Source organism: Macaca thibetana, chromosome 1 (genome assembly GCF_024542745.1).
Source record: "Macaca thibetana thibetana isolate TM-01 chromosome 1, ASM2454274v1, whole genome shotgun sequence".
Lineage (NCBI taxonomy): Eukaryota > Metazoa > Chordata > Mammalia > Primates > Cercopithecidae > Macaca > Macaca thibetana.
This window is the reverse complement of record NC_065578.1, coordinates 109,416,131-109,441,597: the sequence shown is the minus strand read 5'-3', so window position 1 is coordinate 109,441,597 and position 25,467 is coordinate 109,416,131. Positions and strand designations below refer to the sequence as shown.

The 25,467-nt window shown below is 45.0% G+C and overlaps 2 protein-coding genes across 3 annotated transcripts in view; both read right to left on the bottom strand.

Annotated features, from left to right (window-relative positions):
* Positions 1–25,467, bottom strand: part of STRIP1 (striatin interacting protein 1) — a 272,900-nt gene that overhangs the window by 12,499 nt on the left and 234,934 nt on the right. Inside the window, exons 2-9 of the mRNA XM_050745631.1 lie at positions 8,116–8,322; positions 4,682–4,751; positions 3,758–3,832; positions 3,207–3,341; positions 2,998–3,118; positions 1,788–1,856; positions 529–635; positions 310–437 (exon numbers count right to left, since the gene is read on the bottom strand). Coding sequence (XP_050601588.1) covers positions 310–437; positions 529–635; positions 1,788–1,856; positions 2,998–3,118; positions 3,207–3,341; positions 3,758–3,832; positions 4,682–4,751; positions 8,116–8,295 — 885 coding nt within the window. The 5' untranslated portion in view covers positions 8,296–8,322. The remainder of the gene's footprint in view (positions 1–309; positions 438–528; positions 636–1,787; positions 1,857–2,997; positions 3,119–3,206; positions 3,342–3,757; positions 3,833–4,681; positions 4,752–8,115; positions 8,323–25,467) is intronic.
* Positions 19,523–25,467, bottom strand: part of AHCYL1 (adenosylhomocysteinase like 1) — a 41,854-nt gene continuing 35,909 nt past the window's right edge. For both annotated transcript variants that reach the window (XM_050746227.1, XM_050746237.1), the window contains exons 12-17: positions 25,108–25,202; positions 24,925–25,023; positions 24,454–24,522; positions 23,947–24,025; positions 22,703–22,823; positions 19,523–21,577 (exon numbers count right to left, since the gene is read on the bottom strand). In XM_050746227.1, coding sequence (XP_050602184.1) covers positions 21,571–21,577; positions 22,703–22,823; positions 23,947–24,025; positions 24,454–24,522; positions 24,925–25,023; positions 25,108–25,202 — 470 coding nt within the window. In that variant the 3' untranslated portion in view covers positions 19,523–21,570. The remainder of the gene's footprint in view (positions 21,578–22,702; positions 22,824–23,946; positions 24,026–24,453; positions 24,523–24,924; positions 25,024–25,107; positions 25,203–25,467) is intronic.

The following is a 25,467-nucleotide window of genomic DNA, read 5'->3' as shown; positions in this document are numbered from 1 at the left end:
ACTCCAGGTCCAGAGCTGCTTGCTGAGAGGCAGCTTGTCTGGGGGAGAGCTGTTCTATGACAGAAAACATCTTCCAGGAGTCAGGGAGCCAACAGTCTGTTCTGACTCAAGGCCTATGTCCTCATTGGCTACAAAGGGACAATAGTGGCACTTACTTTGTCATCTCCTTTTAGCGCTTTTTAAATATTTTTTTTTTTTACCAAAGCAGTTTTATAGTCACATAATTCAATATTCAAAAGGATATTCAAGGAACAGTCTCCTTACTGCCCATCCCCTAGCACCTGAGTTCTCCTCCAAGTAGGTGCTCACCAATACTGTCTTCCAGAGCAGCAAGAGAACTTTCTTCATGGGGAAGTGAGGGGCGTGACCACTGCAAAATTTGGTCACCATCCCAAACAGCATGATGGCAAACGGCTCACTGTTGTACAGCGGGGAGCCTGGAGGTGACACAAAGGTATCAGGACCCTCCCAAAGCCTTCCACCTCAGCTTCCAGGCAGGGCCTCTAGAGAGGATCCCCAGGGTCCTACCCAGTTCGGCTCTGAAGGTCTGCCGCATGGTCCTCCACTCAGCCTTGTCACCCTCACACTCCTGGTGAACGGTCTCCACTATCAGGTACATGATGTTGAGCAGGACCCTGAGGACAAGAGCCAGCTCACAATGAAGTAGGGCGGTGGGGGGGTCGAAGGAGCACCCTAGTGTCTAACAAAGTGCTTACACAAAGCAGGGGCTTAATATTAATAAATGGTGGCCGGGCGCGGTGGCTCAAGCCTGTAGTCCCAGCACTTTGGGAGGCCGAGACGGGCGGATCACGAGGTCAGGAGATCGAGACCATCCTGGCTAACACGGTGAAACCCCGTCTCTACTAAGAAATACAAAAAACTAGCCGGGCGAGGTGGCAGGCGCCTGTAGTCCCAGCTACTCGGGAGGCTGAGGCCGGAGAATGGCGTGAACCCGGGAGGCGGAGCTTGCAGTGAGCTGAGATCCGGCCACTGCACTCCAGCCTGGGCGACAGAGCGAGACTCCGTCTCAAAAAAAAAAAAAAAAAAAAAAAAAAATATTAATAAATGGTAGCTGAATAAATGAATATGAACAAGAATGGCCAAAAGCATTTACCGCCCTAAGCTTCCTGAAAAGAAAAGCACCAGAGATGGTAGTGAGCTATAGGGTCAAAGCAGAACGGGGTCACAGCGAGAACAAAAACAGGGTTTTTGATGAGGAAGTGGAAAGCAGGAGCTGAGAGGTGACACCCAGGGATCCTAACACCTAGGAGGGAACACTACAACCACCTAGTCTAAAAACTTCCAAATTCATAAAAAGAGCCAGATTTCAACCTTCAAAAACTGAAGGGTGATCTTGGTGTTCAGCAGTTGCTGTGAGCTCCTGGGCAGCTATGAAACATTAGGAAGCTGTCGGGTCTAACCCAGTGAAGATGAGGATCAAGCTGTGTACACAGGCGGCGGGAGCCCTGGGAACATTATCAAGTGTTTCACCCAAATACAAAACACCCACAACTGGGTCCTGAGTAACAGTGTGAGTAGGAGGCCCACACTTAGCTGTGGCTCTAAGTCACCTGACCCTGGATTGCCTTTGGGAGTCTCAACCCAGAGCCCCACCTAGGATGAGCCCTCAGCAGTTCCTACTAAGCATTCACAGTGGGCCCATCAAACGTGCAGATGATGTGTACAGAAGCACACACAGCAAGGACACCCACAGACAGCCTCCCACACCCTGCTCTGATCTCATCTCTGACTAATGCTCGGAAGCCCAGGCTTGCTGCTCGCCTCACCTGAGGTCTGTGCTGTCAGCCAGGGAGATGGCGGGCTTCCTCACAGCACTGCTGCAGGCGGCACTGTTGCTGCAGGAGATTTTGAGAGTCAGCATCTTCCTCCAAGAAGGAAGATAAGTGATGTCCCTGACAAGTACTGACCAATGGGGACACAAAATCCTGTGATACATGCTTGGACTGCACAAGAAGCCACAGGATACGATGGCTAAGAACCCAGGCCATGGCTGGGCACGGTGGCTCACGCCTGTAATCCCAACACCATTTGGGAAGCCGAGGCGGGTGGATCACCTGAGGTCAAGAGTTTGAGACCAGCCTGGCCAACATGGCGAAACCCCATCTCTACTAAAAATACAAAAATTAGCCGGGTGTGGTGGCGGGCACCTGTAATCCCAGCTACTCAGGAGGCCGAGGCCGGAGAATTGCTTGAATTGCTTGAAGCCAGGAGGTGGAGGTTGCAGTGAGCCAAGTTCGCGCCATTGCACTCCAGCCTGGGCAACAGAACAAGACTCTCAAAAAAAACCCCAAAAAACAAAAAACAAAAGACAAACAAGCAAAAAAAACCCAGTCGTGCACTGGACTGCCACAGTTTGAATCCTGGCTCTAACTGTGCCTTAGTTTCCTCATCTGTAAAATGGGGATGATAGCAGTACCTATATCCTTAACATGAATTAGCACCTGTAATATCCTGAGAACAATGCCCGGGACACATAGGCACTCAGTGAGTGGTCTTAGCTATTATCATTGATGGCGTTATCCTTAGATGAGCAGCAGCTGACCTGTCCACTGGACAAAGGTGACACAGGCAAGGCCAGGCACTGGTTGAGCCCATGTGTCAGTCTTGTGCCTGGCCTCCTGCCAAGCGGGGAACTGCAGGGCGAACACAGCAGAGTCTACAGGTTCAAAAGAGAGCTCAAAGTGAGGAGTCTCCTTCTGAGCAGCAGCCCCGCAAAGCCGGGGTAGGGCCTACCCTGTCTGGTGTAAAAATTCTGGCATCAGGGAGCTGCAGGGACCTGTCATTAGTCTCCATTAATCTTCAAGGTGTAAGTGACCAACTCCATTATTCAACCCAGGTGGTCAGAACACAGCCTGGGACCAGACTTTCTGCCCCATGTGGCCCATTTAACCCTCTCAAAGCCAGTTAGTTCTGCAAGCTGTGTCCCCCTTCCACCCCAGCCTCCCATTCCCTACTCAGCCTCTCAAAAATGCTCACTCTATTTCCATGTTCAGAAGCTCCACCAGAGCATTGAACGTGCCCACCTCCAGGAGGAGGAAGATGTTGTAGCGCATCCAGGACTGCACCTCTGCCTCCGAGCTGCACTCCCCAAACGTGCCTGCAACACAGGGTTCAGTTCACTGAGCCCCTCCCTGCATCTGAGTGGGCAGAGGTGCTAGGGAATCCTGGGGAGGTCCACTCAATACCTTGAGCAACATAGAGAATTGCTCGAGCCACCTTAAGTCTCTTCTCCCTGGCAGTGACTTCCAAGCCATCCAGGAGCCTCATGGCATGGGTCCGGTGCTGGTTGGTGTCCAGCTCAGTCCACTTCTTGTCTGTCACTGCAGGGCAAGAAACCAGTTACACCCGAGCCTAGAAAAATATTCACAATGGCATGGACCCATGTTAACTCACCAATTTCAGGACTGCCATAGGACCAGAAAGACAAGTTACCCCCTATGTAAGTGGTAAGATCATACTGCTGCCCTATGAATTTGATTTCCAAACTGAAACGCTGGTATTTTGGGCGCAATTTTAATCACATGAATTTTTTTTTCTCCCCCAATCTGCACATTCTGAAAAGCCCCCACGGATGTGCCACAAGCCCACTCTACATGTATCTGGCTTTGAACCATCAGGGTTCAGCAGGCTTCTCAGGCCGTTCAAGGATGACTCAGGTCATTCAGATGCCTAAAAGAAACCTGCAGCTCTCATCATGCAGGGCAAAGGAAGCAAGAAGTGGGGGAAATCATCTCACCATGGATCCGGAAGTCCTCCTCAAAGCATTTTCGATTCATCAGGAATTCTGGCCCTTCCGTGTAGCTGTAAAGCTCTGTTGGAACAAAGTCTCATCACCATTGGTTCCATGTCTGCATTGCACACCAAGTCTCACATGTGCAGAGAAGGCAAGGCATTTGCTTCCACTCTCAACTCTGGCCCTGAGTCATAGTGACTCCTGGAATAAGCTCTCTAATTATGAAGGGGATCTTAGTTCTCTAATGTGCACAATAGAGAGAACCAGAGTGCCAGAATGCCATCTGGACACTTCCTGTCCGATGTGCATCCATCCCACCATGCCATGCCAGGGCTGACGGCCACCTGGGATGCGCCTCTCAAGTGGCTGCTACCTCTTGATCAGGACATGTATTACAGAGGCTGGAGAAGCAGCTTACACCGACCTCGCATTACATGAGAGTGGCAGTGGCAGCAGCAGATGGGCACAGATGCAGGCATCCCTCATGACCCATTGCTGGAGGAGAGACCACTATCAGGGTCACAGTGGATAGCCAAGGAACATCACTGTCTCACAATGGGACTGGGCTCTAGTCAGCTTCATAAAAGTAAAGGACAACACAAAGTTATAAGATACATAAGGCTTGAATCAAATAACTAACATGTCATATATATACATATATACATACACATATACATATACACACATACATATATACACATATATACACATATACACACATATATGCATATATACACACATATATACGTATACATATATGCACTATATTTACATATATACACATATACACATATATATACACACACATATATCTGATAGAACTAACTAGGGAAAGCAATGAAGCCCTAAATGATATTCATTCTTAATTTTCTTAAAGACCAATAAGGAAAAAACTACCCCCAAATAACACAAAGGTCCCTGCCTTACCCGAGAGCTCTGCAGCCCACTTGTCTGTGTCAGCATACTCAAACTCCAGGTCTGGTGACTCCGAATAGCCCTGCTGACAAGAGGAGAGAGCTTTAGGAAAAAGGATCATGCTGTTTGTCAAAGAAACACATGCTTCGAGATGCTGTTGTTACAGGACACCAGTGCCTCCACTTTTCTGATGTTTTTTCACATTTTGTTTCCTAAAACCTCTCCAAGTATCCTATACCTTTCCTTCAGAGCACTTATCATAACTTATCATTATAGGATGTGTTTAGTGTCTGCCTTTCCACAAGACTGCAAGTTCCCTGAGAACAAGAACATCATCCATTTAGCTTACCAATGATTTCACAAGGTCCAGCATAGTATTTGGCATAAATAAGTGAATGAATGAATGGTTTATACTCACATATTTGTTAAATGAACAAATACAAGGTTTCTATGTATTTTGTGCAGTAAATGACCATTCCATGTGATGCTAAGATTCCAGAAGTCTTAACTTCTTTCTGGCTAGTGAGCTGTCAACAGCTCAAGACAAAAATGAGTATTGAAACCCTCAGCTTTCCCCGCCTTTGTCTCAAATTTCAGTGAGAACTGACAAAGAAGGCCACCGCCAAACAGATCAACTTCCCTCCCACATATAAGAGAGAATGTGACAAAGACAGTCTTTTTCCTGTTGGAAATAGGTGATTACTGAGAACACACCATCTTGGAAGGCTTGTACTGGGAAGAGAGAAGTGAGAAACAAATAGGTAAAGTCCTTAGGTTTAATTACAATCTACCTGGGAAGACAAAGACCAGCCACAAAATGACATACCCACAAATGGCCAGACGAGGTGGCTCACGCCTGTAATTCTAGCACTTTGGGAGGCTGAGGTGGGCGGGTCATTTGAGGTCAGGAGTTTGAAACCAGCCTGGCCAACATGGTAAAACCCCATCTCTAATAAAAACATAAAAATTAGCCAGGCATGGTGGGTTGTGCCTGTAGTCCCAGCTACTGGGGAGGCTAAGGCAGGAGAATCACTTGAGCCCCATAGGTAGAGGTTGCAGTGAGCCAAGATCACGCCACTACACTCCAGCTTGGGAGACAGAGGGAGATTCTGTCTCAAAACAAAACAAAGCAAAACAAAAAACATACCCACAAACAAGAACTCCACATTGTGTTCAGAGACAACACAGTGTACACTTTGACAAGTTATTGAGCTTCAGTTTCTTCACTCATTGAATGGCAATGATGAAAATCTACTCTGAAGATTTTTAAGGACTAATCAAAATTATGTAGTACACAGTGAGCTCTCATCAAATGTCAGCCTCCCTCTCCTCCAGGCATTCACTGATCAGGCTCCCAAACTACCGATTTCAGCTATGACTAAAGAAAGATCACGGCATCAGCCTCTCTTTTTTTTTTTTTTTTTTTTTGAGACGGAGTCTCGCTCTGTCACCCAGGCTGGAGTGCAGTGGCCGGATCTCAGCTCACTGCAAGCTGCGCCTCCCGGGTTTAGGCCATTCTCCTGCCTTAGCCTCCTGAGTAGCTGGGACTACAGGCGCCCGCCACCACGCCCGGCTAGTTTTTTGTATTTTTTTAGTAGAGACGGGGTTTCACTGTGTTAGCCAGGATGGTCTCGATCTCCTGACCTCGTGATCCGCCCGTCTCAGCCCCCCAAAGTGCTGGGATTACAGGCTTCAGCCACCGCGCCCGGCAGCCTCTCTAAAGAAATGGATTTAGACAGGTCTCTGCTTAAATGTGTCTATTTGACTGGTCTTTCACGTAATCAGTCTATGTGGAAATTTTTTTTTTTTTGAGACGGGGAGAGTTTCAGTCTTGTCACCTAGGCTGGAGTGCAATGGTGCAATCTCGGCTCACTGCAAACCTCCGCCTCCCAGGTTCAAGCAATTCTCCTGTCTCAGGCTCCTGCCACCACGCCTGGCTAATTTTTGTACTTTTAGTAGAGATGGGGTTTCACCACATTGGCCAGGCTGGTCTGGAACTCCTGACCTCAGGTGATCCGCCCGCCTCGGCCTCCCCAAGTGCTGGGATTACAGGCCTGAGCCACTGGACCCGTCCGCTATGTGGAAATTAAAGGGTAAAAAGAGAAATTAAAATTCGTCAAAGGGTATTTATTTGACCATTCATAGCTACTCAGACAAATTTTAAACCATTTTTCAAAATAACTCCTCTCATGATGAAGGTAGGTTCACCCCCCTCCACTTTTGTAAACTTCCACACTTGAAAAACTGAGTAGTTACCACTGATGTCCATCATCCCACCATGCAAGGGCTCCTAAAAGGTCAGTGTCATTGTTTTTTCAAAGAATTCACTCCAAGCTCAAATTACGTCTACTTCGGGCTTGCCAATTGTTGACATGTTTTCTCAGGGGTTTAGGCTTGCTAACAAAAAATAAAAGCTTCTGAGGAACTGATTTCACAGGTCTAAAGACAGTATCATCGCTCTTCGGTATGAATTGGTACCTTATGCTTGGACAGTGAGGAATTCCCTCTCATTAACTTGGCTGATCAGGTTGGCTGCTGATCAATCTAGGAGATGGCATAGTAAGTGCTCTGGGAACCTGCTGATTAAGAAGCCCTAAAACGCCGTGACATGAGTATCTTCATTCATGAATTCTGCAAAGGGAGGTAGTGGGAGGAATTCTTTAACTTGGGGTGAGGTTACTAGTCAGCTCCAGACTATGCCATCTCCAGAACGGCAGGAACGGCTCACTGGCGAGACGAATGAATGCTGGGTCCTAACGGATGCTTAAAATGTCTATTTCTCATCTTTAACAGTTCAGTAGCAGGCGCACTGGGCACAACACCCACCACAGGCACTGTCAACCCCACGGCCTGATCTGGCTCAGGTCAGAACAGGGCATGTTTCCTCCTCCTACTCTCGGAACCTACGGCAGCAATACTCTCAGTGATAATTAGCTCGGTCCGGCTCTAACTGCCTTCTAGATCCTCGCCGGTACCTTTCCTGCCCACAAGCGCCTTCCTCTGTACGCGGCAGGACCCAGGAGCTGGCGCCCGCGTGCCAGGGGCAGAGGCCCGAGATGACTAGGTTGGGGACGCGGCCGCCCAGCGCCCTGGAGTGCACCCAGACCCCCGACTCCTCGGCCCCGAGCTGGCGCGAAGGCGGCTTCCCCAGGGGCTGGGGCCTCGAGGCCACGCCCACAGCCGGGGCCCAAGGGAGCAAACCAGCAGTTGCCGGCTCCCGGAAGGTCTCCCGGGCGGCGGAGCTCTAGCAAGGACCCCAGCTTCATGCACTCGACCCCAGGAGCTGCGAGCCTCGCTTCCTGCTCCTTTCGCTGTATACTGACAGTTCTCGGCCGGGCTCTACCGAGCCCTCTGGGAAGCCCAACCTGGTCCCGACAGTGGCTTCGGGCCCGGGACTCCCGACGCCGCCCGCCCGGGTGCGAGCCTCGCCCCCCGAAGCTCCTGACCTCCGAGTCTTTGCGCTGGTTGCGGTTGAACTCCCGGGCTTTGCCCCCAGGAAGGAGGCCCGCGCCGGCCCGCGGTGCCCCGGGTGGTGGCTGTGCGGTTGCCGGCGGCGGAGGTGGCGGAGGCTGGGGCTGCTTGTTGTTCACGATCAGTGGGCCCGGACCGCCGGCTGCCGGCTCCATCTTGGCTGCTCCACACCCCCAGGTTGACTCGGGGACAACCGCCGTGATGCAAGTCTCGCGTGATTTTCTCGAGGAAATTTCCCTGGCCGCCATATTAAGTGTGGCGGCCAGTGTCAGAAGCCATCTTGGCTGACCAACACCTCGCGATATACTGTCTGCAGCCCTTCCGTTGTTGATCTTTTTAGTTTTCCTCCTAACTTTCAGTTTCAGTTTAGAAGTAATTTTATCTGTGAGGCTTCCCTGAGCTTCTTCAGTTTAGTTACCCCTCCTTCCTCTAAATTGCTTTGCACTTATCACTGATAGCCTTGTTCAAGGCTTAGGCGGAATTTTGTAATGAACAAAATGGATAGGATCCTAGTTCACAGAGTTGCAGTTGTGACAAGTGCTAATCATTCAACAAACATTTGATAAATGTCTCCTGTGCACCAAGCAGTGGGATAAAATGAGGAACAAGTGTCTGCAGTCGTGGTACATAACAGTGCTTGGTGAGTCAGACAAACAATAGACAAATATAGAGAAATAAATGCTGAAAAGTGTTAAAGGAAAATTTGTTCACGGCACTAATTAAAGATGGTAAGGCAGACTTTGTGTAAGAGAGCCCATGGTGATAGTTACAGGGACCACTACAACCAGACCTTGCAGTGAAGAAGAGGAATTAGACTCAACTCTGACTCCAACAAGAAACAGTGGAGATTTATAACCAAAGAGCAGGATGAGGGTCAGTGGATGGAAAACTGTCATGCCCAACCGTGTGAAGAGACCACCAAACAGGCTTTGTCTGAGCAACATGGCTGTTTATTTCACCTGGGTGCAGGCGGGCTGAGTCTGAAAAGAGAGTCATCGAAGGGAGATAAGGGTAGGGCCGTTTTACAGGATTTGGGTAGGTAAAGGAAAATTGCAGTCAAAGGGGGGTTCTCTGGCGGGCAGGAGTGGGAGTCAAAAGGTGCTCAGTGGGGGAGCTTTTTGAGCCAGGATGAGCCAGGCACAAGATAATGTCATCGCTCAAGGCAAGGACCGACCATTTTCACTTCTTTTGGGGTGGAATGTCATCAGTTAAGGCGGGGCAGGGCCTTTTTCACGTTTTTTGTGATTCTTCAGTTACTTCAGGCCATCTGGGCGTATATGTGCAAGTCACAGGGGATGCGATGGCTTGGCTTGGGCTCAGAGGCCTGACAAAAACTACTAAGAGAAACATCAAGGATAAGAAGTTTCTTGCTAAACTGACCTAACAGGATTATTGCTGAAAGCAGGACAGGGTGCTAAGATGTTGAGGGTGGTCAGATACCGAGTGCTATGGTTTGACTGTGTCCCCCAAATTCCATACGTTGGAAACTCAATCCTAAAGTTCATATATTGATAGTATTTGGAGGTGGAGCCTTGACGGGGTAACTAGGATTAGATAAAATCATCAGGGTAGGGCCCCTGTGATGGGACTGGTGGCTTTGTAAGAAGAAGACGAGTGATCTGAGCTGGCACACATGCTCTTGCTCTCTCATCGTGAGAGGCTGTCTACCATGCAGTTTAAGAAAGCCCTCACCAGATGCAACCCCTCGACTTTAGGCTCCCCAGACTCCAGAACTGCAAAAAATAACTTTCCTTCCTTTATAAATTACCCTCTTTGGTATTGTTATAGCAACAAAAAATGGACTAGGACGCCAAGAGTGGAGAGTTCTTGCACAAACTGGATTCAACAAGGACAGAAAGGGAAGCCCAAAGGGTTAGGCCTAGTCAGGCAGAGGACTAACAGGAGCCTGACTAGAGTTTTGGCCAAAGAAGAGAATCTTTGTTAGAAGAAACAAAAATTAAGAGGTTAAAAGGTGGCAGTGGGGCGGGGGACGGGTTGGTGGAAGCGGAGAATGTGGCTGTAATACAAGCATGCTGCCCAGGGAAGGCCTGAGGGTGTGATTTTAGAAGAGTTCTGAAAGAAGTGAGGAGAAGCCCTGCAAAGTTCCAGGAAGGGCACACAGACAGAGGAAACGGCTAAATGCAAAAGCCCTGATGTTAGAGTGTCTGGAATTGAGTGAGCCAAGGGAGGGATAGTAGTTGATGAGAGCCATATAATGATAATGCAGGGACCAGAAGAATGCAGGGCCTTGAAGGTAGTGGGAAGGAGTTTGAATTTTATTCTAAGTGAAATGGAAAACCATTCGAGGGTGTTAACCACGGAGATGTTATGGTGTGATGTTTACAAGTTCAATCTGGCTGCTTTTGGAGAAGGGATTGGAGAGTTGCAAGAGTGGATAAGGCAAGACAAGTTAGGGGACCATGTAGATGGAGATGATGGTACTTGCACCAGAGTGGAGCGTTGGGTTGATATTTCTATTTTGTGTAGGTAGGGGGACAGGATTTGCTGGAATCTGATCAGCTGGGTGGGGGGAATAAACAATGACCCCCTAGATCTAGGTTTGGGCAACTGAGTGGATGGCTGTATCACTTTAATAAGTAAGTAAGCCCAAGAGTAAGAAAAACAGGTTTAGAGGAAAGATCAAGACTTCAGTTTTGGACACATCAAGTTCGAGATACTCATCAGACATCTTAGAAGTGTTGTGTGATAATAGCTCTTACCATTATCTGTTGTTATACTGTGAAATCCTTAAAGGCATTTTATCTATCTTTGTCTCTCCAGCTTTACATATTGCCTGCTCTACACCCCAGGCTCAAGTCCAGAAAGTCCCTGTGATACAACTCTCCAGGGATTTCCCCTGAGGTCCAACCTAGTAGGTGCTTAAAAAGTCTTTGTTGTAAATTAATAAATAATCCAAAACTACCACACTGCTAGTTCCTCCTATCTATCTTCCTGTGCCTATCATAAGCTGTGTCACCTGGGGAAAAACATGTTTCAGCTAAATTTAGAACAGGGAAGGTTTTGGTTCAATAATTCCACTTCTAGTAATAGATTCTAAGGAAATAATCAGATTTAAATAAAGATAGGTGTACAATAATATTCCAGGCAATGGTGTTTTCAATAGTGTAAAGCTGCGATTAACCTAATTTGAGAACTAGCCAATACGAAAATGGTTAACTTTGAGAGGCCAGGCACATGGCTCACGCCTGTAAGCTCAGCACTTTGAGAAGTTGAAGTGGGAGGATCGTTTGAGCCCAGGAATTTGAGACCAGCCTGGGCAACAGAGCGAGACCCTATCTGTACCCCACCCCCCGCCAAAAAAAAAAATCAAATTTAAAAATTTTTGAAAAAGAAATGGCTAACTAATGGAATGGGGCATGCATAAGACAGAGTATACAGATCTGGAAGGAAAAAGAATCCCAAATGTGAAGGAGCAGAAGCACAGCTGGAGAGCTCACTACTCCAACTTGCTAGGAAACTTTGAGAGAAGCACAACCCAGTAGAGAGTAGAAGTTGTAAAGTGTCTTCATGCATTTCTCTTTTTTCCTTCCCCATCTGTAAAATGAGAATAATCCCACTTGCCTTTTTGTCGGAGGTGTGTGAACCAGGGCAACTCCATCTTGAATAGGGGCTGGGTAAAACGAGGCTGAGACCTACTGGGCTGCATTCCCAGGAGATTAGGGCATTCTTAGTCACAGGATGAGATAGAGGTCAGCACAAGATACACGTCATAAAGATCCTGCTGATAAAACAGTTTGCAGTAAAGAAGCCGGCCCAAACCCACCAAAATCAACATGGCGATGAGAGTGACAGCTAGTCCTCCTCGCTTTTACACTCCCACCAGCACCAAGACAGTTTACAAATGCCATGGCAACACCAGGAAGTTATCCCAGATGGTCTACAAAGGGGAGGCATGAATAACCCACCCCTTGTTTAGCATATAATCAAGAAATAAGCATAAAAATGGGCAACCAGCAGCCCTTGGGGCTGCTCTGCCTATGGAGCAGCCATTCTTTTATACTTTGACTTTCATAATAAACTTGCTTTCACATTACGCTATGGACTCGCCCTGAATTCTTTCTTGTGAGAGATCTAAGAGCCCTCTCTTGGGGTCTGGATTGAGACTCTTTCCTGTAACATTTTGAGCCATGGTGGCAGGCGCCTGAAATCCCAGCTACTCAGGAGGCTGAGGCAGGAAAATAGCTTGAACCTGGGAGGCAGAGGCTGCAGTGAACCGAGACTGCACCACTGCACTCCAACCTGGGTGACAGAGGAAGACTGTGCCTCCAAAAAAAAAAAAGAAAAGAAAAAAGAAAACTATAAAGCATTATTTGTTTTTGTTTGTTTGTTTTAATAAAGGAGAATTATTACCAAGAGGTGATAACCAAGGTGAGAAGCCCTTCCTTCACCACAAGCAGTCATTGTTCAAGAGACTGGAGGAAGAAATTTCATATTTGAGCCATTCTAGTATTGCAGGAGCTGCAGGAATATAGTGGCTGCTCCAGGTGGGCTCTGTAGAAGGAAATTGGCATGTATTCTGTGCCTACAGCGTGTCAGGTACTCGGTAACATGTTTCACATTCATTGATACCTAAGTATATGCTGGGAGGCAGAGTGAGCCTGTTTCTAGCAATTTCCATCCTAGCCCTGGACAATACATTGCTAGTCACTGAAATGCTCAATATTAAAGTAATCTATATAGCATATAAAACATTTATGGGTCTGGTCTTACCCTCTGGTTACTGTGTCACATGGAGTTCTCTCCATTAATGGCTATCAGAAGAGGATAATATTAATAATGTTTTGGTTAATTAATAAGGCAAATAACTAATAGTTAATTCTGTCTTCCAAAGGGACCAGCCAGCTTCACTCTGTCTCAGGTCAGATTAATTTATAACATCTCAGCTTTCTTACATACAACATGAATTAGTCAAAAGACTACGTCAAGGCTGGTCATGGTAGCTTATGCCTGTAATCATAGCACTTTGGTAGGCCAAAGTGGAAAGATCACTTGAGATCATGAGTTTAAGACCAGCCTGGGCAACATAGCGAGACCTGATCTCTACAAAAAAATTATAAAATTAGAGGCATTGTGGTGTGCCTGTCATCCCAGCTGCTCAGGAGTCTGAGGTGAGAGAATCGCTTGAGACCAGGAGTTCTGGGCTGCAATGAGGTATGATCCTGCCATTGCACTCCAGCCTGGGAGAAAGAGCAAGACCCTGTCTCTAAACTGAAAACTAAAAAAAAGATTAAGTCAAAGTATTATGTAATATACTGTGTCTTTATCTATTTCCTAAACACCTGGGAAATTCTCAATTTCAAAATATAGGGGTTTCAGAGAAAGAATTTCAGACCTGTATTTTATTATCTTTTCTTGGCAGGAGACCCTGACAACCAGATCACATGAGCAACGCGCCATCTGGTGGTTGCAGTGGAGAACCACGCCACAAGACAGCAGGGAAGAAAGGCCTGGATCCAAGACAAGTACCCTCAGGGCCACAACCCAGAACAATTCCTTCTGGAGGACATTATAAAATGTCTTCAAAGTCCGGGCGGGGTGGCTTACGCCTGAAATCTCAGCACTTTGGGAGACCGAGGCGGGCGATCACGAGGTCAGGAGATCGAGACCATCCTGGCTAACACAGTGAAACCCTGTCTCTACTAAAAATACAAAAAAAAAAAAAATTGCCAGGGGTAGTGGTGCGTGCCTGTGGTCCCAGCTACTCCGGGGGCTGAGGCAGGTGAATCGCTTGAACCTGGGAGGCGGAGGTTGCAGTGAGCCGAGATTGCACCACTGCACTCCAGCTTGGGCAACAGAGTGAGACTTCTCAAAAAATAAACAAACAAATAAATGAAATAAAATGTCTTCAAGGGCTGCCTGTGTGGACAAATGAGATGTTACTTCAGCTTAATAAGTTACTATTCAGTGTATTAACGTAACAAAAACATGACTTAAGCTTTTTGAAGTTCAGCTTATAGGCCAGGCGCGGTGGCTCGCACCTGTAATCCCAGCACTTTGGGAAGTCAAGGTGGGTAGATCACTTGAGGTCAGGAGTTCAAGATCATCCTGGCCGAGATGGTGAAACCCCATCTTTACGTAAAATACAAAATCTTACGCGGGAGTGGTGGTACACGCCTGTAGTTCCAGCTACTCAGGAGGCTGAGATGGGAGCATCGCTTGAACCTAAGAAGCAGAGGTTGCAGTGAGCCGAGATCATGCCACTGCACTCCAGCCTGGACAACAGAGTGAGACTCCATCTCAAAAGAAAAAAAAGTAAAAAAAAGTTCAGCTTATAAATCTTATTGTAAAAACCTAGCAAATATTAATGACTTCTAAGGGATTTTGAATATCCCACTTAAAAACTTAAATTCCTTTAAACCTTTTCAAATATGTTTATACATTTAATATATTAAGTTGCCTTTTGTCAATGGGCACAAAATACAAACAAAATAAAAGCAAACAAAATACTATTCTTTCTTTTCCTTCTTTCCTTCTTTCTTTCCTTCCTTTTTTTTTTTTTTTTTCAATTTGAGACAGTTTTCGCTCTTGTCGCCCAGGCTGGAGTGCAGTGGCACAATCTTGGCTCACTGCGACCTCCGCCTCCCGGGTTCAAGCGATTTTCCTGACTCAGCCTCCCAAGTAGCTGGGATTACAGGCGCATGCCACCACACTCGACTAATTTTTTGTGTTTTTAGTAGAATCGGGGTTTCACCATGTTAGCCAGGCTGATCTCGAACTCCTGACCTCAGGTGATCCGCCCACCTTGGCCTCCCAAAGTGCTGGGGTTACAGGTGTGAGCCACACGCCTGGCCAAAATACTATTCTTAAAAATTCTGATACTGTGTACTTGTATGTTTCCAATACATAGTATAAATTTCCAATACTGTATGTAAAATTGGTTGCAACTTAAAATTGCAAGTTTAAATTGATTACTCAAGTACATATTTCTAAATTGCAATAACAATTACCTTCCCAAGCACTATCTGAGTTGCTTTATCAGTTTGCAACATTTCCTAATCCTAAAGTGAATCCTGGCCAGGATGCAGGTGAATTTAGCATCTGCAACCTAGACTGGAAAACTCTTTGTTCGATATCCTTTTCTTTCATGTTTATTCTCTGTTTCTGCTCTCACACAGAAATCCCTCTTCTTACCTAACAGATTGCAAATCAAATGCTTTCTGTTACATCTTTACCTTTATACCTAACACAACTTTTATACCTGGGATCAGAAAACTTTCTGTAAAGGGCCAGATAGTAAGCATTTTGGGTTTTGTAAGACATTTGTTTGCACCTATTCAGCTTTACCACTGTGGCACGAAAGTAGCCATAGACATTTCATAAATGAATGAGTGTGGCTATGTATTAAAGTTCCATTTATGGACACTAAAATTTGAATCTTATATAATTTTCAAATGTCACAAAATATTAGTGATTTTTTTCAACTGTGTAAAAATGTAAAAACCATTCTTAGCTTGTGAACTACACAAACACAAGCAGTAGGCCAGTTTGGCTGCTGGGAGAGCTATAGTTTTGCCAACCATTGCCCTAACCCAGTGTTTCATACCCATTAGCAGAGAAGTACAGCTGTTAATTCTTCTTTTACATTCTTTCAAAATTTACAAATTTCTCTAGAAATGTCCTGAATTCAGAAGTTATTTGGTGGGGAAGACTTTGTTCAGTATCCATAACCAAGGAACACTCTGGAGTAGTTTCTTGCAACCCCACTCGTCACTCGTCACTTTTTTTTTTTTTTTTTTTTTGAGACAGGGTCTCACTCTTCTACCCAGGCTGGAGTGCAGTGGCGTGATCAGGGTTACACTGCAGCCTTGACTTCCTGGGCTCAAGCAATCTTCCCACCTCAGCCCTCAAAGTTGTTGGGACTACAAGTGTGCACCACCACATCCAGGTAATTTTTTAAATGAGTCTCACTAATGTTGCGTAGGCTGGTCTCCGACTCCTGAGCTCAAGCAATCCTCCCACCCTGGCCTCGCAACGTGCTGGGATTACAGGAGAAAGCCACTCCGGTTTCTTGTCGAACCCTCTGGTCTGTGTATTACTTTAGTGGTGACGTATTGTCAGTGAAATACTTTTTTTGTATAGGCATGTAAAATGCGTTTTTCTGTTGATTTTATTTTCCTTTACTAATCCGAAAGCCTTCACCTTTATTTTTGGTCTAAGATGTCCCTAAATAGAGCACAATTGATTTTTAAAGTTTTCTCGATCAAGCTGGTCGGATTTTGTGATCTTCAAATTCTCATTGAACAAAATTTTAACTTTGAAATAAACAAACAAAAAAGTAGCAAGTATATTACAAATAATTTTTTCCAGACCCATCCGAAAGTGAATTGTTGACTTGATAACCCATCACTTCTAATACTTTAGTGTTGATTTCCTACAAACAAGCATTCTGTATAACCACAGATCAGCCATTAACATTTGGAAATTAACAGATATTACTATTGCCTCATCCTCCAAGCTCTTTCAAGTTTTACCAGTTGTTCCTATAAAGTCCTTTATATCTTTTTATAGCAAAATGAACAAGTTCAGGATAGCATTTGGTTGTTGTATTAGTCTCCTGAAGTTCTTTAGTCATTCGTTGACTTTGATACCTTAGAAGAGCCAGTCCTTTTGTAAAATGTCCTTCAATATGGATTTGTCATATAAGGGATGCTGTATTCTTCTCAATGCAACCTATCAAGTGGCAAAGATCTAGATTTGTCCCATTACTGAGGTTCATTTCTTTCCATTGATTAAGGTGGTCTGCCAGACTTCACTACTGTGAAGCTACTCTTTTCCCCATTATTGTATTTAAGAAATACTTTACGGAAGGCTGCTTTGAAAGTATATATAGGCTGGGCACGGTGGCTCACACCTGTAATCCCAGCACTTTGGGAGGCCGAGGCGGGTGGATCACATGAGGTCAGGAGTTGAAGACCAGCCTGGCCAACATGGTGAAACCCCATCTCTACTAAAAATACAAAAATTAGCCGGGTGTGGTGGTGGGAGTCTGTAATCCCAGCTACTCGGGAGGCTGAGGCACAAGAATCACTTGAATCCGGAAGGCAGAGATTGCAGTGAGCCAAGATCACGCCATTGCATTCCACCCTGGGCAACAGAGTGAGCCTCCATCTCAAAAATAAATAGAATAAAAGAAAATATGTACATATACCATTCCTCATTAAATTTCTATTTACTTATTCAGTCATTCATTTCTATTAGCAGAGAGTCATAGTTTTCTATTTTGTTACAATGCGTTACAAGTCATTACTATTCTGATGCTCAGATTGTCTCAGATTTACCCCATGTAAATCCCTTAAAGCTGGCTTATGTATTCTTTTTTAAGCCCTTCCTTGCTTTCTGGCTTATCTTGTACTTTTTTTGCTCTGCCATGAAATCAGTCATTTCTCCAGTGAGTCCTGGCTCCTTTCAGTGGAGAATGTAGTGCCTAGACAGATTTCAAAGGATGCCTTGGAGAGTTTTGAGTTCCAGGCACAGAACTGCCACAGGGGCAGGGCTACTGCGGAGTTCCCACTAGGGCAATGCCTAGTGGAGCTATGGAAGCAAGGTGACCTCAAGAACCCAGAACAAACTCCAGCCTGGGAGAGCTGCAGACATGAGACTCCAACCTGAGAGTTGTCACATGGGCTGCACCAAGCAAAGCTTTTGGAGCCCAAACCCCACCCCAGTGTGTCCAGAGGTAGGGCATGGAGTCAGATTATTCTGAAGCTGTAAGATTTAACATGTGACCTGTTGGATTTTAGATTCGACTGGAATCTGTTACTCCTTTTTTCTTTCCTATTTCTCCCTTTTGGAATAAGAATGTTCCCTATGCCTACCCCACCATTGTATTTTGGAAGTACCTAACTCATTTGATTTTACAGGTTCACAGAGGATGAACTGTATCTTTTTTTTTAAGATGGAGTTTTGCTCTGTTGCCCAGGCTGGAGTGCAGTGGTACTATCTCAGCTCACTCACTGCAAACTCTGACTCCCAGTTTCAAGTGATGCTCCTGTCTCAGACCCTGAGTAGCTAGGATTATGGGCACCCACCACCAGGCCCGGCTAATTTTTGTATTTTTAGTAGAGACAGGGTTTGGCCATGTTGGCCAGGCTGGTCTTGAACTCCTGACCTCAGGTGATCCACCCGCTTCAGCCTCCCCAAGTGCTGGGATTACAGGTGTGAGCCACCATGTCTGGCCTTGGATGAATTATATCTTGAGTCTCACCTGTATCTGATTTAAATGAGACTCTAGACTTCTGAGTTGGTGCTGGAATGTGTTAAGACTTTAAAGGGTATTGAGATGGATTGAATGTATTTTGCATATAAGGAGGACATGAATTTGGGAGGCCAGGGATGGAATGCTGTGATCTGAATGTGTCCCTCAAAATTCATCTGTTGAAGCTTAATTGCCAATGTGATAGTATAAAGACGTAGGGCCTTTAGGAGCTCTGTCCTCATGAATGGGTTGAATGACCTTAAAAAAGGACTGGAGGGAAATAGGTAGGTCCTTTTTGCCCTTCTACTTTCTGCTGTATTAGGATGCATAAGAGGCACCGTCTTGGAAGCAGGGAGCAGTCCTCTTCAGACACCAAATCTGCCAACGACTTGACCTTGGACTTCCCAGCCTCCAGAACTTTGAGAATATCAATTTCTGTTCTTTATAAATTACTTAGTCTCAGGATTTGGCTGGAGCAGCAGAAACTAAGACAAATATTTGTTACATCAGAAGACACTAGCCAGTAATCCCAGTACTTTGGGAGGCAGAGGCAGGAGGATCACTTGAGCCCAGGAGTTTGAGATCAGCCTGGACTTCATGATGAAACTCCATCCTTACCAAAAATACAAAAAATTAGCTGAGACTGTGGTCCCAGCTACTTGGGAGGTTGAGGTGGGAGGATCACTTGAGCCCGGGAGGCAGAAGTTGCAGTGAGCTGAGATCAAGCCACTGTACTCCAAGCTGGGTGACAGAGTGAGACCTTGTCTCAAAAAAAAAAAAAAAAAAAAAAAAAAAAAAAAACCCAGACACTGAGACCACTTCAGAAATGGATACAGGTGTAGGAGGAGGCTGAAGCTTACGTAACTTTGGGGGCATTCTTTAGAAATTAGGTCTTAGAAGGAACTATGCAAATGAGGAGCCCTGAGGCTGAAGCAGCAAGTCTGCTTCCTGAAGGAAGTTAGGAGTGAAAGTACCCAGGCCCGGTGCTTGGCACAGAGCAGGCATAGAAAACTTCAGATATTACTGAAGAATCCTGTATCCAGCCTCTACATATTAGGCCCTCAACACATCTCTATTAAATGCTGCTGACCTATAACTTGTCACACCCTAGAAAACAGGTTCTGATGAAGTTTTGCTGTTCAACAAAGAATGACACAGACTGCCAATAAGGTCTTATCATTTTAATCGATTTTAATGATTATTGCTCATCTGCAAGGATTAATATTGCATTCATTAAAAATCATTCAATACAAAATGAACTTGTTCCTCCCAAGTTGCTCTCCACATGCTCCCTCTGATGCCAGACTTTTTTTTTTTTTTTACAGTGTCCTTTGTTACATGGCTTGACAGAGACACAGCCCTTACCTATTATTCCTATGGACACGGTAATAGATATGGGATCGGGGGCAGGCCAGAGGGCAGGTGAATGTGGGTCCCTTCCCTCCAGCAGGGCTGATGTGATGGACACACTGTTGGCCAGGTTACCTCCCCTAACAGATGTGGTGTTCTGATTGGCTGGTTAAGTGCCTGAGGAAAATGGGCCTTAACTGTTAACATCTACAGAGAAGAAAGCATGGTCACACTGGCAAGGAGTGAGAAGGGACTGGGTGGGAGAAAATGGGAGAGAAAAGGGAAAAAAGTTTTGGCAAGACAATTGTCCCCTGCTAAGAAGCTGCAGGGTGAAAGCTTTCCTTTCTTCTATTTTTGTTTTTAATGTCTGTCTCTCTGATCAGTGGAAAAGTGAATATTTCTAGTATCTAGCACTAATGTATGACCCAACTTTGAAGGATCACAAGCTAGAACAAGTTGAGGATTTAAAATCCTGGATAATTATAAACTTAAAGCTCATGAGCATAAAGCTCATTTGACCATGCAGAAATGCTGGGAAGCAGGGTGCATGGCATGGGAATATATCTCCCTGATCTTTGAGAGAGCCTCTCTGGAGATTCTTTCAGAGCATGAGCCAGGATGTACTGACTACTTTCTTCCCACATCAACTGCCCTTTAAGATTTCAGTTCATAAACTTTTTGTGGTATGTAGCAATCAAAAGTCGCATTACTTCTGTAAAACTAACATTATATAGGGTGTATAATCCCAGACAAATTATATGAAGCTAGATATTTCTTGCCCTGGCCCAATTTATCATTTCTCCTCCTGCCCACACCTACCTCCCTTTAAATATTTTAGGTTGCAGAAGCACAGCTGACCAGAAATTTGCTCTTAAAGATAAATCCTAAAGATAGAACTCAGTGCTTTATACTGAGCAATGGCTCAAGAAATTTGCCTTCAGCACAAGCTGTATGGGACAGAGCTGATAGAATTTGCTGTTATGGCTCCAGTTCACTGATGCTATAAACTATAGGCTAGAAACAGAGGGACTTAAAAGGGCTTGAGACTAGCACTTCTCTAGACTCAGCACCCTTAGCTTCAAAGGTTCGAAAGAGAAATTGGTAACAACTAACCACTCAAGTAGTTCCTCAGCATTAACACTAAAAATTCTCCTTAATTTTTCTGTGTTTTTTTTTTTTGGACAACAGAAATAAATCCTAGAGGACAAAATTAAACTCAATAGAGTCTAGTTAAAAACTAGAAAAATGAGAAAGTCTGGTGGGAGGAAGGGCTGTACTATAAATCCAAGTGGGCCTCCTGGTCTTAACAAGCAACGCTCATTATACACATCTCTGAACCAGACATACCACCTTCACACAGGAAACAGGGCTTGGAACTTCTAAGGGAAATTAACATGCACCACCTACACCTAACCTACCTGCCGGGTAGGTACCATCCCTGCTTCTCTGAAGAAGTGAAAGAGCACTGATTTCAGCAGCTAAGAAATGGGCTCTTTTAAGGCGATTTAGACATTGCAGATTGTTCCACAGAGAAGGTACCTTAGCATTTCCTGTTAATAAGGTACCTAATTAAGACTAAAGTCCCCAGAAATGGTAAAGAAAGAATCACCTTTCTGGGATGGGAGAGTAAAATCCTTCTTTAGTGACTAGGGTGAGGAACCCTGAAGTTCTATTTCATCTAAAGAGCCATGAAGCAAGTTCCTGTGTGGTCTGCAGAACTTGGATAATGAGATGAAAAAACAAGAATGAAATTATAGGAAAGAAATCAAGAGGAAAGGAATAAGAAGAAAATAAAAGTTATCTTAAAAAATATTTCTTTTAGAGTGTGTGGGTCATGTGGACTGGTCCTTGGTAATATGGTCCATTAGTATCTGTAAAGAGAGAGAGATTGGTTAACACTTATGTCTTCCATATGAGAGTTCCAAGAGAACAATCAGAAACAGAGCACCTTCTCCAGGGCCCCTCCCCAGCCTGGGTGGGATCCCTGCAGTCATTCTCCAGGGCACCATTCTCCCTTGTTCTTCCACAGGGTCTCTAGCAATGCCATTTCTGGTGTTACCACCTGTTCCCAGGAATGAGTCAGTGTTTTTTTTTTTTTTTTTTTTTTTTTGAGACAGAGTCTCGCTTTGTCGCCCAGGCTGGAGTGCAGTGGCCGGATCTCAGCTCACTGCAAGTTCCGCCTCCCGGGTTTACACCATTCTCCTGCCTCAGCCTCCTCTGTAGCTGGGACTACAGGCGCCCGCCACCTCGCCCGGCTAGTTTTTTGTATTTTTTAGTAGAGACGGGGTTTCACCGTGTTAGCCAGGATGGTCTTGATCTCCTGACCTCGTGATCCGCCTGTCTCGGCCTCCCAAAGTGCTGGGATTACAGGCTTGAGCCACCGCGCCCGGCCGAGTCAGTGTTTTTCAACCCTGACTAAACATTACAATAATCTGGGGAGGTTTTACAAAATAATGTTTTGTAAATTTGGTCCCATCGCAGACCAAATATATCAGAATCTCTTGGGGTGAGGCCCAGGCTCCAAAATTTCAAAAAAAACCCCGAACTCCCTTACATCTACGACAATTTCTCTATCTACCTTGTTAACTGGTTTTTTTTTTGTTGTTGTTGTTGTTTTAAGACAGAGTCTCACTCCATCACCCAGGCTGGAGTGCAGTAGTGTGATCCTGGCTCACTGCAACCTCTGCCTCCTGGGTTCAAGTGATTCTTGTGCCTCAGCTACCTGAGTAACTGGGATTACAGGTGCCTGCCACCATGCCCGGCTAAGAGATAGGGCTTCACCATGTTGGCCAGGGTGGTCTTGAACTCCTGACCTCGTGATCCACCCGCCTAGACCTCTCAAAGTGCTGGGATTACAGGTGTGAGCCACCGTGCCTGGCCTGGAACAGATTTCTTGTACTCTGGTACAACATTTGATCTTTATGTCAGAAACAGGCTAGCCTGCTTGGTTTAATACTGGGAAAAAGAGCTTTTCACTTGCTTCTCCCCAGGTTTACCTGTAATAATTAGGTTTGAATGGCCCATTTTTGTTGAGTCCCAGATATTTTGCTTGGTCATCTGTCAGCTCTGTAAGGTGGGCATCAAATGATGGCAGGTGCAAGCTGGCAACGTATTCATCTAGGAAGAGCAAAGTGGCAGGAGAGCACACTCCTTTTCAAAATGTCTCTCAGGTTATAACTTCCCATTTTCATTTGAAGCTTTTTTAAGAAAGCAGACAAGGGATGGAATAACTCTAAAAGAATCCACAACTTGAAATATTTGCTTAATAAAAAAAAACCTCAAGGCTGCCTTTCTGGGCAGGGTGCTTCTCTCAGCACATCTCAAGTGAGTTCAGAAAAGCCACTTACCAGGGTAACAAAAGGGAGTGGGCTTTTACCTCTCTATCCTTCTGTGACAAAGCAGGGGCCTTCCCTGCAGTGGCCAACATGTCACATGCTACTCCTACCTTCCTGCAGCAACCTCCTTAACTAGATTAAATTATAGTCAAATTAGCAATCAAAGTGGACACCAGTAAGCTAGGAAGAGCCTGTGTCAATAACACTTATTTAGGATAAGATCCATGGATCTTAGGATCAAATCTTAGGATCATGAATTTCCAAGGTAGTTGGCACAAAATTATTACTTTTCCATAGATAAGCTTCCCTTTTATAATTATACACTAAAAAAAAAAAAAAGTCTGAAGTAAGCTATTGGAGGAGAGGACAGCAAGAAGTATTTTAGCGTTAAGAAGTAAGGGATTTGGCCTAGCCAAGGAGATATGGGAGATGGGTACCACCGTGCAGAAAGGTAAAGGACTACAGATGATGTATTATGTCACTTTAACACAGCATGGGTTGCTTACAAGAGATTGGATAGTTTGCATATCCTCACAGATAATGGACAATAAAACCTGTGTTTCTTTCATTTTGGTCCAAGGCTGTATGTACTCAGCTGCACTAGGAAGTTTACTGAACTTAATAAGGCTACTTAGAATAAGAACATCTACCCTAAACCATTGTGTTAAGCACTGTTACTCATTAGCTGGGATTCTCACACAATTCTACAATGTATGTAGTTTTATTCTCATTTTACCAATCAAGAAACTGAGGATCATGGAGATTAGAACTTGTCCTGAGGTCAAACAACCAGTAAGCACAAGAACAGGAATTGGAACTCTGACTCTAAATCCAATGCCTTTCATGGCAGTCATTTTACCAAACTATGCAGCTGTCTGCATAGGATTCCACTGTTTTTCACTCACCCATTTTCTTAGGAAGCAAGTATACATCCTGCTTGTATCGTCCCTCAGGTGCATTATAGAGTTCTATCAGTGCCAAAGCCTAAGGTGGGAAAAGAAGACCAGAAAACATAAAAATAATTGTTAGACAGGTACATAAAAATAAAACCAGGTTTAATAGCATTTGGGTAAGTACTACAGTGATCTACCATAGTGACAGCACCTAAGACTTTGCCTATACTAAAGGGCAGCACACATCCTAAGAGGATTTGTTGTTTTTGTTTAGTTCCTGACAAAAGAACAACTCAAATAAAACTAAGCTGGAACATTATATTCTCAACTAAACAGCCAATTCAACACATACTGACTAGTGACTCTTTTCTGTACTTGAGAATACCTAAGTCTCAACAATTTATTACATAAAAAAAGAATAGGATGATGAGAACATAGTACAGTACACCCTCACTGGAACTGATCTACGCCCAGTTCCACAAATTGCGGTGCAGTGTAAGCAGGCATTTTGCCACATACCTGTGTTGTGGCTGTGATGGACAGAACAAAGGTGGGAACTGTGGAGCAGCTCAAATTGAGTAGACGACCCTGGAAAGGTAAGAGAGAGCCCTGGGATGAGCTCTGTCTCAGATTCCAATGGCATACAAGTCAAGCCAAAGCGGAAGAAGACTTTACACCCCTCTAGACTCAGCTGGAAGAGGAAGAATTACAGTTCCAGATCAGGACTCTAGGCTTTTTCCTATTTTCTGCAAATCCATCTGAGTCTGAAAGGTTAAAGAATCAGCTGTGGTTAGGAAATAGTGTTACTTAGTAATGAGATTTTTTTTAAGTGGTTTTATTTTGGGGACCAGATAATTTGTGAAATATATCTCTCTCCAAAGATAAAATTCAGGGAAACACAGGCCCAATATTTGTTCCCCCCCGCCACCCCCACCATGGATCTAACTACTCTGCTTGTGCTGCTCTGCCAGAGTCCTTTTCTGTGTGTACCTCTGCCAGGAGGACAACTCGTTTGCCATCTGGCCAGATGACATGGTCCACCTGAGAACGTACTCGCTCCCACGTCAGCTCTGGAGTGCGGAGGCTGGTCTGAAAGGAAGAAAGCACAGTTGACTATCGTTATTAATGAAAGGTAGTAGAGAAATGCCTAGCAACAAATGAGAGGAGCCTTACCACATCGATTTCCGTATTGGAATGGCCCATATTGCATACGATACAACTGTTTTTCATGCGATCCAAGTGCTCCCGTGTCACTACATTCTTATTTCCTAAAAGTAAAGATGAGTGGCTAAGGAAAGAGATGCTGGACAACAAAGGTACTGGTTGGCTTTCTGGTAGAACATAGGAGACAGGAGGCTTGCTGGCATTAAAGGACATGTACACATTCTGAGAGAAGACATGCATAACCACTCCTTAGGCTACCTGGTCTTCAGATCAAGCAGTATAAAAAGTCACCAGGGAAAGAAGTTTTTTACTCTGGAAAACATGTTAAGGTTCTGACAGCTTATTCTAGTTCTGAGATCTTTATACTGA